The following is a 13,587-nucleotide window of genomic DNA, read 5'->3' as shown; positions in this document are numbered from 1 at the left end:
TTTTCATAAAGGTTAAATGGTAGAGACTCCATGAAAATAGAGCCTATGCCATTTGTGCGATGTCGGTGCACGATTGTGCAATGTCGGTGGATGTTAAAGAGCACCAGATGGTCAAAATTTCTGGAGCCCTCTGCTACGGCGTCTCTCGTAATCATATTGTGGTTTTTGGACGTAAAACCCCAGATATTATTATTAATACTGCAGATTGTCGTGCCATCTTGGAGCAGCAATGTATAACACTATATAGCGTGGCACCTCATGCAGTGCTGACATCGTCACGAGCGTTTGTTACTTAGTTTTTTGGTCAACAGATGGCGTGACAGTTAGCAAGACCTTGTAGGTTCATCTCTCCGTAAGTTCAGATTTTGACACAAGGGGTATAGCTTGTCAAACCCCCCCAAAATTGATGTTTCTTTTTTTCAGCTCTGTATTTTCTGAAGTCCCGTGTCTTCCCTATGCATGTGGCATTGAGAACAAGTTTTCGCCGCCACAGAGCTGGCAAAGCTGACGCAACAGCACCAGCAGCAGCGTACCGGCTCGTCGGCCAATGAGCCGGGGTGCTATATGGAGTTTCGCAGCTTCTATGGTTGAAGAACTCTGCCACTTCTTTCATATTCAATAGCCTCACTTTGTTAGGTGAATGTGGATCATGTTGAATTATTAGTGTGGGCAAAATACTTTCATATCTCAATGTAATGCATATCCACACTAGTAATAGTGATGAACAAGTATTGATTTCATCAAAGAGTTTAGCATTGAAGAGTTTGAATGGTACAGGTTGCGTAGTGTACAGAAAAGTGACCCAATTTTTACATGACCTAACTTGCACGATATTTTTTAAGAACTAGGCCTATGTGAAGGCTCATTTCTTTGTTCAACACAAGGTGTGACCAACACTGAATAGTAGTAGGATTTTAATACTAGTAGGCCACAAATTGCAAGGAGCGAAATTGGTTGTTTAAAACTTGACCTTTTAGTGTATTAAGCCCATCTATTGGGTTTGTAAATTTGGAAAAAAAATAATAGTTATCGAGACACTAGCATGCACATTGTTACGTTTACGAGAGGGTTTTATTCAGAGGCGGCGTAACGGTCGACTCGAGGGTATACAATGAACGCGCACCAGAGACCTCTTGCCACCAACCGAACGTCCTCTTTGCCTGGCACCACCCTGTTACCCGCTACACAGATGCACATACATAAATTGCATATGTGGTAAGATTTTCCTCCACGCAGACGCAGCCCACCGGGCGAGTCAAACAGTCTCTCGAGGAATAAAGCGCTTCAAATGCGCAACATGGGCAAGTTCAGTTTTTGCAGACCGTGGGCCGTTCGAATGGAGACGCACTATGCGGTAAACTAAATCACTGATATGGTCTATAACAAGATAAGGTCCCGCATAGTGCGCTAGCATTTTCTCGCTCAAACCACGCTTTCTAGTTGGTGTGCACAGCAATACTAGGTCACGCCGATTGTACGTCACGTGTCGGCGGTCAAAATGTGCCTGCGAGCGGTCTTGCGAAGCAAGAGTGCGCAAATAAGCAAGGCGTCTGGCTTGTTTTGCCCGACAGATTATCTCGGATATGCAGCGATCATGGTGGTCCAAACACGGGAAAATGTTGCTCAGGGTATGACGAGGCGGTCGAGCATATAGAAGAAAAGACTACCGTATAAACCGGACTATAGGTCGAGTGGGAATATAGGTCGACCCCCCAAGTTCAGGTTACCGAAAAATAAAAGAAGGGAAAAAACCCAAAACTGCCAAACCACATTTATTCGGGAATTGGGTGCACCAAACCCTGATTGTCGGAGCTCCCCTCAACCACCATCGCAACTGGATCCTATTCATCTGACGAAAAACCACTGTCCTCCGAAGATGAGAGTTTGTCGCTGGCCGCCTCCCACAGTGCGTCGCCCTCCGTGCCATCCAGCGAGTTGCTGAAGCAATATTTCTTGAAAGCCTTTTCCACCATGGAATCTGGCGAGGAACGCCAGGCCGAAAGCATCCAACCACAAACAGTCACAAGCGGAGGCCTCTGTAGGCGGCCCGTCGGTGTCTGGGATGTGGCCGGACATTCACTCTTGGTGCTCCGGTCGCACTCGGTCCTTGAACGGCTTGTTCAGCGTAACGTCGAGCGGCTGGACGGTGGACGTCATACCACCTGGTATGACGGCGAGGTCCATTTTCCCGTCGTCGAGTGCGCGTTTCACAGCGTCGGTTAAGTGACCACGAAATGCATCCAACACCAGCATGCTGCGAAAACGCAGCAGTGCACTTGCCCGACGGTTCCACACTACTCTTATTCATTCGAGCATCATGGCCTCGTCTATGTATCCCTTTTTGTTGACGCGAAAGACAACACCGGGCGGGAACACTTCCTTCAACATTGTCTTGCGTTTGAAAATGATGAAGGGCGGAAGCTTTCTACCATCTGCCGTGCATGCCAGCATGACGTTGAAGCGCGAGTGCTCGTTGCCAGTGGACAACAGCTTCACATCCTTGGCGTCGCGCTACGCGATAGTGGTCGACGAAGCCATGTCAAACCACACGGGGGTCTCATCGGCGTTGCCAATCTACTACGTCATGTAGTCGTTCTGCTCCAGAAGCCGGTTCACGAAGCGCTGAAAGTCATAAGCTTGTCCTCGAACTCCTCGGGCAACTTCTGACAGATGAATGTGCGCTGCCGAAGAGAAAATCCTTTGCATCGCATAAATCGACGCACCCTATAGTTTGGTGCACGAAACTGTTCTCTCATGAGCCTAGCTTCTCGAGCGAGTTCCACGGCTTTCTTGCGAATGCTATCCACGGTCACTGGCAGCGAGCGCGCACGAACTTCCCGCACAAAGTGCGCTAGCTTATCCTCCAGCTGCGGATGAACGGCACTTTGTCCACGAAACGACATTTTTCGAAGATTGCACATCTGCAGCTTCTCTTTCTGTGCCCTCCAATAGCGCACGCTTTTTTTCCGATACACCAAAGCGGCGCTGAGCAGCCATATTCCCGTTGGCTTCTGCGAACTCGACAACACTTAGTTTAAACGCAGCTGAGTACTGCCTCCTCGTACCGCTACTCATATTGGCTGAACGAAAAAAAAAAAAAAACCACTAAAAATGCAGCGTAATTTCAAGCGGAGCAATAACTCTGAACAGATCGGAAACAAATCACGAACACAAGAGAACAGACAGAGAGAAAAAAAAAAAGCCTGCGATTGAATTTCGATGCGGTTATGGCCGCGTCCGGCTTCTCAAGCACATGCAAGCCACATGCTGCCAGACAGCGGTGCACTTTCAACTAGACACCACTCTATGAGATGAAGGGCGACTTTAGGTTAATATTTTATTGAAAATATCTCGACTTATATTCCGGTTTATACGGTATAGCCGGTAGTTTCATGCTGTGTGGTGTTGAATGCATAAGTGATGAAAGGTAGAATACTGTCCCAGTCCTTGTGATCTGATGTGACATACATAGACAGCATGTTTGGGAGAGTTCTGTTCATTCATTCAGTTAGACCGTTCGTTTGGGAACGGTATGGTGTAGAGTGCCGAAACCTTGAAGCCAGATACGAAGCATCTCTTCCACCACGTCTGCTGTGAATTGTCGGCCACGGTCACTGTTTACAATTTTGGGAAGTCCATGTCGTAGAATTACAAAGCATAGCATAAAGAAAGACACATCGGCTGCAGTTGCCGATGGTATGGCAGCTGTTTCGCAGTACCGTGTTAAATGGTCAGTGCAGACGACTATCCAGCGATTTTCATCGGAAGACCGGGGAAATAGTCCATGGAGGTCAATCCCGACTTGCTCGAATGGAGTTCTAGGGGGCGGCACCGCATGTAATCGCCCTGGAGGAGCACGTGTTGGGAATTTATGAGGTTGGCACTCGTTACAGCTAGAAACGTGTTGTTCCGTCGTCTGGTGCATTTTGGGCCAGTAGAATCTTTCGTGAAGACAGCAAAGAGTTTTCGCTGTGCCTGGATGACCGGATGTTGGGTCATCATACATAGCCTGCAAGACATAAACGCGAAGGCTCTTCGGAACCACCAGAAGATATCGTGAGCCGGTGCTGGTGTAGTTTTTTTTGTAAACTAGCCCGTCTCGGATGCAGAAGCGTGTAGGCGATGATTTTGGTTTGGTAGCAAGAAGTTGCTGTATGATGCCGTCCCTTTGTTGCTCATCCCTAAAGGTCTTGGTATTGGGAAATGGTTGGTCCAGTGATGCGATGTAGGTGTTAAAGTTGTCTGCGTCACATTCCGTCGTTGGAAGCGGTAGTCGCGAATGACAATCTGCGTCAGCATGGCATTGGCCGCTTTTATTGGAAACCGTGAAGTCATATTCTTGTAGATGAAGTGCCCAGCAGGCCAGCCGACCAGATGGGTCACGCAGATTAACCAATCAGGAGAGAGAATGATAGTCTGTCAGGATGGTAGAGGGGCGTCCGTACAGGTAGGACCGGAAGTGCTGCACTGCGAAGACTACTGCAAGGCATTCTTGCTCTGTGACAGTGTAGTTGCGCTCGGACTTGCTGAGCGAGCGACTTGGATATGCTACGACGTGTTCTTGGTTATCCAAGCATTGAACCAGGACAGCACCTACACCAGTACCGCTAGCGTCTGTGTGAAGTTCAGTGGGAGCCAGAGGATTGAAATGTCGAAGAATCGGATGAGATGTCAAAGGAAACTTCAACTCTGAAAAAGCAGAATCACATTTCGGGGTCCAGTCAAACTGCGCACCTTTCTGAAGCAGGCACGTGAGCGGATATGCAATATTGGCAAAGCCAGGAATGAATTGGCGAAAGTATGAACAAAGCCCCAAAAAGCTGCGCTGTTCTTTCATCGAGTGCAGTTGCTTAAACGCCTCCACTGCGGCCTTCTTGGCAGGATCCAGTCGTATGCTTTCTTTGTCTACTAAGTGTCCAAGGACAAGTGTTTAGCGCTCTCCAAAACGACATTTTTTTTAGTTGAGCACCAAGCGTGCTTTGCTTAGGCTGTCCAGCACGAGGCCGATGCATGTTTTGTGCTCAAAAAAGGTGCGCCCGAAAGCTACTATGACATCCAAATAACACATACACACTTCCCACTTCAATCCACGCAGAATGTTGTTCATGAAGCACTCAAAAGTTGCAGGCGCATTGCAGTCCAAACAGCATTACATTAAATTCAAAAAGTCCATCTGTTGTAACAAATGCCGTTTTCTCCTTGTCTTCCTCGTGCATCGGAATCTGCCAGTAGCCTGACCTCAAATACACAGACGAAAAGTAAGAGGCCGATGATAGATAGTCGATAGCATCATCAATCCGCGGAAGTGGGTATACGTCTTTTTTAGTGATGGCATTGAGACGGCGGTAGTCAACACAAAATCGCCATGTCCCATCCTTCTTCTTCACTAGAATTACTGGAGCGGTCCACGGACTACATGATTTTTGAATTAAATTTTTCTTGAGCATCTCGCAAACCTGTTCATTGATCACTGCGCGTTCCGAATGCAATACATGATATGGCTTCTGTCGGAGAGGTTTGTGAGATGTCGTGTCGATTCGGTGCTTTATACGAGAAGCAGGAAATGACGGAGGATCGTGCTGAGCGAAATCAAAAATACTGGCATGTTTCAAAAATACTCGCCAGTTCATTACGTTCGTTGGTGCTGAGTGACTTGTCAATCATAGCCATAATGATGGTGTCCCTGGCATGCAGATTATCGCAACGGGTCTTATCTGGGGAATCGCTGCTCTCTGCAAGAATGGCAAATGTAAATACTTGTTGTTCACGAATCTCTGCAAGTTTCAGACCCTCCGGCAGCACTGTAGGTTCATCAGATCAGTTAATCACCTGTAAACCAGTATGCTCTTGTGCAACCGATAGCGTACAGTAGGGTATTAGAACTGCCTTCTTTATGCAACTGAGGTGCACGGGCTCCACGGTTGCGTCAAATGTTTTCTCGCTTGCAGGAACAGACAACAGGGACACATTTTGCAGACAGTGGCGGCACAATTGTGTCCACGGATACGTAAAAAGCACTTTCCTAACTGGGCGTGTTTTCCATAAATTCTACTGGAATATCGGAATCTACTGTAATTTGTCCTGTGCGGCAATCGAAAGTGGCACCACATAGCTTTAAGAAATCGAGTCCCAGAATGACGTCATGCGTACTATGGGGGAGAACAGCAAACTCTGCAACAAATTTCTGGCAAGCCAAACTAACAGTCACAGTGCAGACACCAACAGGTTGTAACTCATCTCCGCTCTTTCCACGAAACTTATCAGAACGGTCCCAACGAAACATAAATTTTCGTCCAAGGAGGCGGGTGAAAACGAAACTCATCACTGACACGGTTGCACTTGTGTCCACCAACGACATTGTTAGTACACCATCGATAAGCACTCGAACCTTATTTTTAAATATGAAAGCTAAAGCAGGTATTTCTGTTGAAACTGTAGACTGTCCAGCGACCTCACCTCCAACGGGCGCGCCGACTAGTTTACCGTAGGAGGCAAGGAGTGGCGGCGCCGAGGAGACGGTGATCCGTTGCCGCAAGGGGCAGGCGGTGGTGTCACACTGCGGTCAGAGGCCGGAGATTGGTTTCGTAGTGGTCCTGGGATCTTGTAAGACGCGCTTCCCGGGCATCTCGGTGCTTGTATAACGCCAGAACGGTTATATCTCGGTGATTGGTCATACCTTGGCGGCTGCCGGTAGTTGCAATACCTGGCAATGTGGCCTTCGAAGCCACAGTTGTAGCAGACTGGTAGAGGACGTTTGCCGAACCAATGCTGAGACCACTCAGCTGTGAAGGGTCGGTGACGAGCTTGCTGAGCGGGGGCTGCCCACCTCTGTGTGGCGGGGCTGTGACGAAGGCGTTGGCCGTATCGCTGGTCGGCCGCGAGTGAATCACGACGTGGCCACGGAGTTCTAGTTTCGCTGATGTCTGTGACACATACCGATGGTTGCAAAGGAGCTAATGGCGCCGCCGTGTAGTAGGGTGGACTGGTAGGCGGGTGAGGAATGGTTTCGGCAACCCAGTCACCTTGTCACTGCAGCTCTTCACGTACTATTGCCCGAATAGTAGCGGCAAGGTCGGCAGACAGGCTCATGTCGACGCTGGTGACCGTTGTCACATTTGCCAGCCTACCAAATTTCGGGGCAATACGACGAGTCTTCAGCTTCTTGAAAGTACAGCAGTGACGTTGGACGGCAGAGACGAAAGTGAGGTCTTCCCTGCCTATCAAAAAATTGTAGACGTTCTCTGCTATACTCTTCAGAAGGTGTCCGACCATGTCCTCTTCAGACATATACGTGTCTATGATCTTGCAGAGCATCAGAACCTCCTCTATGTAGGTGGTACACGTTTCTCCAGGAGTCTGAGCTCTTTGAGCCAACGGCTCCGCGCTTTCCTTTTTCGAATCAGTCTCCGAAGCATTTCTTGAGTTCTTCAGCGAAACGATCCCACGTTGTTAAGGAATCTTCGTGGTTTTCGTACCACATCAGGGCGGTTTCCGTGAGAAACGGCGCGACATTTCCTAGTTGGTCGGTGAGATCCCAGCAGTTGTACCAGCTCACCCTTTTGTAATGTGTCAGCCACGCATCCACATCTTCTCCTGCTCTTCCCGCGAACGGGCAGGCTTCCATATAGTGATACTGAGGTGCAGCCAACACTGACCTTTGCATGGTTGAGAAGCCGTGATCTTCGCTCTTGGCCATGACGGTTGTCGTCGGTGGCAGACCGGCAAGACGACGGCACCGGCGAAGTTCAATCAGCTGTGGCTTTGTGGTTCGTCAACGGGCTGTCACCCAGCACCTCTATCACTCTGTTACGTTTACGAGGGGGGTTTATTCAGAGGCGAGGTAGAGGGTATACAATGGACGCGCACCAGAGACCTCTTGTCACCAACTGAACGTCCTCTTCGTCTGGCACCACCCGGTTCCCCGCTACACAAATGCGCATACCTAAATTGCATATGTGGTAACAATATATTCAGTGTGACTTCGCAAAAGTGCATAATTTCTTCTGGATAGATGGTTTCACGGCATAGCAACCTCATGCTGCAGTGAAACCACCTTAGGGTACATGCGATGCAATTTATTTTGGTTCATTTTGTGTAGTTAAATTATTTTAAATGTGTTTTTAAACGAACTTGAATGCTGTAATTATTGTTTCATAATTTGCAGCACTTTAATGTTTGCCCACAGTAAGAAAGAATTTTCATTTTCAATGAAATAAATGAGGGCTGTGTTCACTTTTGTGGAACATTACAGATATGCATTTGTAATGAATTTTCGGGTTCTTATGTCTGGGTCATTTTGTTGTCATATGTGACTTTGTTTTGACTGTGTAAGGGGACATATTTTGGTATTTTTTAAAAGCATAGCCCGGGTTTTCCCTTTTTGATTTCCCAGGAAGCCCCCTGTCGGCAAGCAGTCCCAGTTCGACGACGACCTCGGGTGGCGGCCTGCTACAACTGCAGGATGCCACGCATCGCGGTCTCTATCGGTTTGTACCGAGGCACGCGGACGAGGTGGCAATCGACATTGGTGACCCCGTTTACGTCAGCAAGGAGGCAGACGATGCGTGGTGCGAAGGTGAGCTTATTTTGCTCTGAGAGAGAATTTATTGACAGAAAGCTAAAGAGGTTGGCCTAAGCTGCAGTTCGCTCTGGCCTGCTAGTCTACCCTGGGGAAGGCTAAGAGGGAGGTAAAGAGTGGTAAATGACCATGGTAAGGTAGGGAAAAGAGAATATGGTCTTGTTAGAATAGGGTAACTCTAAAGGCATGCATCCAGTCCAGTGGCATGTAAGAATTCTAGGATGGCTCCTATGACCACATTTGTGCTGCTGGCGTCAGTCAAAGAACCTAATACTACCTCTACATTTGTCTTGGTGATGTTAAAAGGGGAAGTTGCTTTCGTTAGTACCTTTCTTATTTCCTAATGGATTTTGATGAAAATTGGCATGCTTGTTAGAAATGTTTTTAAGTGCTACATTTAAAATTTTATGAATATATTTTCACAACGTCTTTGATGTACAATATATTTCTCTTTTATTTCTCTTTCTGGTCATGTTCCGAGTTTGACTCGCTTAAAAACATTGAAGGAAACTCGTTAAAAGTGCTACATATTCTAAGATGTTTGATTGAGGGCATAACAATATATATTTTTTATTTGCCACTCAGTTTTTCTTACTTCTCATATTTCATGAGGTTACTGTGTAACAGGCATGGAGGCTGTGTGCAACATTTGAAATAGCTAATTATCAAAAGGCCATACTGAAGAAGCACGATTGTCGTTCCCTTCAAGAAATATAGAACAAAAGACAGAACTGAATATAGACACAGCGGTTACTGAGAAATTGGCGGAACAAGAAAATCGGGAAGCAAAAAAAATCATTTCGAGAAAACGGCTTCTGGAGTTGCACCAACGATATTCCATCATCAAAAGGCACATAGGTCATCCCTCTTTCGAGTCCTTTGCAATGTACAGTTTCTTGAATTCACTGCCTTCAGTTTTGACGTGCCTTGCTTTCCTAAAACACAAAAGAATAGGAGCTTCGTCGTGATTTATGATGTCGAACCTCTTGCACTTGTGGTTTTTCATCTATTGTGCCTTTATTCCCTTTCTTTTTTCTTAAGGGGGGACGCGGCCCTTGAAAACCGAAAAATCGCGAAAAAGTCGGTTTTTGAAAAACCACATTTTTGGGTTGTATGTCTCATAAACTACCTATTCTGTAATTATCAGCACCTAATTCAACCGCAAAGTGCAAAAAAAATACTATTTTCGAGGCCGCCGCGGCGTCCAAAACAGGCGCAAATCCCGAAATCAAACCAAACTTCGCGCGCGCGCCATGCCCAGACAATGCGGTCGCAACAAAACTTGAAGTCGTGTGCGCCTCTTGTGGCACCGTCGATAAATTATGGACATCATCCCGCAAAAAGGACACGCAGGCCTTCGATATAAATGTCCGCGCCATAATGGCTATAAAGCAAATAGGCAAGGGGCAAACAGCTCTTAATGACTTTTGGGCTGCCATGAACGTCTCTTACACTCTTACAGAGGTCTTCACCACAAGACGTTTCAAAAGCACTTGAAAGAGACGTTCAGGAAGCCAGAGGCCACTGCTTTGGAGAAGTTTTATGCTGATTCTGCCACAGCAGTGATCAAAACATATAAAGAAATGGACCCCAGCTTCTGCAAGGACATCACCGTAGTGTACGATGGCACATGGCATAAGCGGGGTCACACATCACACATCGGAGTGGGATCGGTAATTGACTTCTTTACAGGTCTCATCTTGGATGCTGTAGTTCTTTCAAACCACTGCCTTGGATGCCAAACAGGGCCCAAACCTGGAGATGCAGCATACGAAAGCTGGCAGAAGCACCACATTTGCCAGAAAAACACAGACGCAAAATCGGGAAGCATGGAAGTGGAGGCAGGCTTGACTCTCTTTGGGCGGTCTGTATCCAAGCATGGCCTGCGGTACACCACTCTTGTGTCCGATGGAGACAGCCGTACCTTCGCTGCCCTCACAGAAGAGAATGTGTACGGGCTAGTGCCAATTGTAAAAGAAGAATGTCTGAACCATGTTCAGAAAAGGATTGGAAGTGCTCTTCGAAACATTGTGCAGAAAAGTGATAAGCCACTGAGTGGGAAGGGGAAGCTGACTAAAGCCCTCATTGAAAAGCTGACAGGGTATTATGGTTGGGCCCTGAGAAACAATTCAACTGACCTAACAGCCATGCAGCGTGCAGTGATGGCAACATATCACCACGTCACATCGACTGACCAGGACCCTCACCATGAACTTTGCCCAGAGGGGGCTCAATCGTGGTGCCGCCTTAGAGCTGCAGAGGCAAAGCGTGAGCCACAGCCAAAGCATAAACACAGCCTACCGGACTATGTCGCTGCAGCTATGCTGCCCATCTACGAAAGACTGTCACAAAAGTCGCTTCTTCAGCGCTGCCTGGGAGCGAAGACGCAAAATGCATCAGAATCATTCCACTCCATTCTGTGGTCTCTGATGCCGAAGGAACAACACTCATCCTTGATCGCGGTAGAAACAGCACTGCATGAAGCAGTGCTGCGCTACAATGCCGGCTGCTGCAAAGCAACCCAAGTGATATCGGACTCCATTGGACTTCAACCAGGTCATCTGGCCATCCAGCGAGCTCGTGAAAAAGACGCTTTACGCCTAAAAAAGAATTCTAAAAGACACCAAGAGAAGATGGAGGCCAGGCAAAAGAAGAAAAGAGTGCGCCAGGGCACTTCTAGCTACTGTGCTGGAGCTTTTTGAAGAAAACACGTGTTTTGAACTTTCTCGGCCTGTTTTCTCTTAACGGATTTTTTTGCTAGTTGTGGTGCTGAGGAAAGCAAGAACTCGAAAACCGTTCATCAGATTTGTGTGCAGTTTTTTTTATTCTTTTCCTGAATGACCTTGCAAGGGCGTAACAAGCTCCTTTTTTTTTGAAAATTGGTGCTGTTAATTTATAATAAACAATTACTTTTTGATGAATCTGGTCATTACTGGTTACATCAAATTCAAAGTTGCGTGAAAATTTTTGGGGGGGGGGGGGGGGGAATTAAAAAAAACGGCTTTGTAGTGCCCTGGGATAGCTATCAAGGAACGACCACAATGAATTTCGGCTTTCTACTATGTCCTGGGATTTCTCACGACTCTTCCTCAGGCACCCATGTGAAGCACCCAGTTAAACCTCAATAACTCTGGAACTAAGAAACACAGCTTCGTGAAACTTAGCAGTTGTGCTAGTTTTATTGTAGTGAACAACCCCTGAAAGTTTCATCCAGATATCTTAAAAAATAAATAAGTTCGGTCTCCAGGGTAGCCTCCCCCCTTAAAATCCTTTTCTGACTACAAAGAACATAGCGCATGGATTTTAAATTAAGTTTTTTGTACGAAGTGGTGTAATCAACATGACAAAAAATAAGACATTAAAATCTGATTGGGCCATATACTGTTACAATCTGCAAACTTTTTTGTATTGATGCTATCATTGATGTAATAAGCACTCTTGATTGCATTTGATCTTTGAATCATATTTATTGGATACTAAGAATGAATGGCCCTTTGAATGACAGTCTATCCCGCCCTCCCAAAGAACAGGCTGTTATGGCCAAGACATTGGAATGGGCATTCGAGCACCTTATTTTAGTCGCAAGGTGGGCAGATGTATTCTAATGTTTCTGCTTGACTCAAGATCACTTGTAAACCTCGCCTGTGATATAGTTAGTCATTCACCCGCTAACGGACGGTGTAATCTGCGAGGCTTTCATTATTTCAGAAGATTCACAACAGCTGGTGGGGATACTAAGCAAGGCTCCAAGGCTGCCTAATATTTCATCAGCAGTACCTTATTTGACCTTATTAAGGGGGGAGGTGGCATTGAAAAAAAACTTTTTTATTTTTTGACCTACAGCAATGAAATTTGGCATGCATACTCGTAAGTGTCTAGAATAGGGAAATATGCAGTTTCATCATGATAGCTTCAGTAGTTGTCAAGTTGCATAATGCTACACGATCCAATTACATGGTCTGCTCGTGGAAAGCCTAGCGCTGCAACAAAACATGCCAGGAAGCTGCGAATGGTGTTGATCTTTACTCAAAAGAAAGCTACAGGGTATGACACTCTCGGAATTTTTTAGTAAGTACTATTTTTTTTTTTTTAGAGATCATCATGGCTGCTGACACACATTGTCAGAAACAATGGCACGGACAAATCATCGTCTAGAAAAATAACAGGGCCACAAAACGGAAATTGAAGATTGCTGTACCCACAAGCAGTGTTCAGGGATTCAGGGAAAAAAAAAACAATCAAAATCGGTCCAGTCATTCTCGTGCTACTCTTCCCACGAGCAATGCACAATGTCCAAAACACATTTGTGAGAAAAAGCCTGTCAAAGTTTTCGACAGGCTTTTTTCAATGAGCTTTTTTGTTTCTCGTTGGATATTGATGAAAATTGGCACAGACACTAAGAATAACCTCACAGTGCTTCCATAAAAAGTTTGAAGCGATACCACGAATACTTTACGAGAAACAAATTCTTTCTTCATTGAACCATGTGGAGGGGCTGAGCATAATGTCAAAAAAAAAAAAAACAGTATTGAGAAAGCTGCGTTTAAAGTTTCAACTTTTCTTTACGTCTCTAAGACACCTAAAAATTGTGATCTCAGGTTTGTCTTGTGATATTTGACTTCTTTTCATGATTTACTCCTTTTTATGAGTTACAAAGAACAAGTATGGATTTCAAACCAAGTTCTTTGTATGAAGGAGTGGTGTGATAGGTATGACAGAAAAGATTGTAATGGAATAAAACCATATACTGAAATTATTACACATACTTTTTTGTGTGTGCTGAAGTTGTAATTAGCGTAATTAAGTACTTGATTACAAATATTCACTGAACTTTTTTTTATTTGGAGAAAAGTTTATTGCATCAGAAAAATGGATAACACCATGACGGCCTATGCCTTCTTTCTAAATAACAAAGTTATGGGCAGAAGACTGGTGGCACGGGAATTTCTAGCAGTATAATTAATGACACGAAACTGGCATATAAAAATTCGTGCCCCTGATTCACACAT

General features: G+C 45.9%; 1 protein-coding gene across 1 annotated transcript in view; it reads left to right on the top strand.

The window, feature by feature from the left end:
* Positions 1-13,587, top strand: part of Aplip1 (JNK-interacting protein Aplip1) — a 63,891-nt gene that overhangs the window by 14,825 nt on the left and 35,479 nt on the right. Inside the window, exon 7 of the mRNA XM_075872233.1 lies at positions 8,393-8,575. Within this exon, the coding sequence (XP_075728348.1) occupies positions 8,393-8,575 (183 nt within the window). The remainder of the gene's footprint in view (positions 1-8,392; positions 8,576-13,587) is intronic.

This window comes from Rhipicephalus microplus, chromosome 8, assembly GCF_043290135.1.
Source record: "Rhipicephalus microplus isolate Deutch F79 chromosome 8, USDA_Rmic, whole genome shotgun sequence".
Taxonomy (NCBI): Eukaryota; Metazoa; Arthropoda; class Arachnida; order Ixodida; family Ixodidae; genus Rhipicephalus; species Rhipicephalus microplus.
This window is presented reverse-complemented; position numbering and strand designations above follow the sequence as displayed.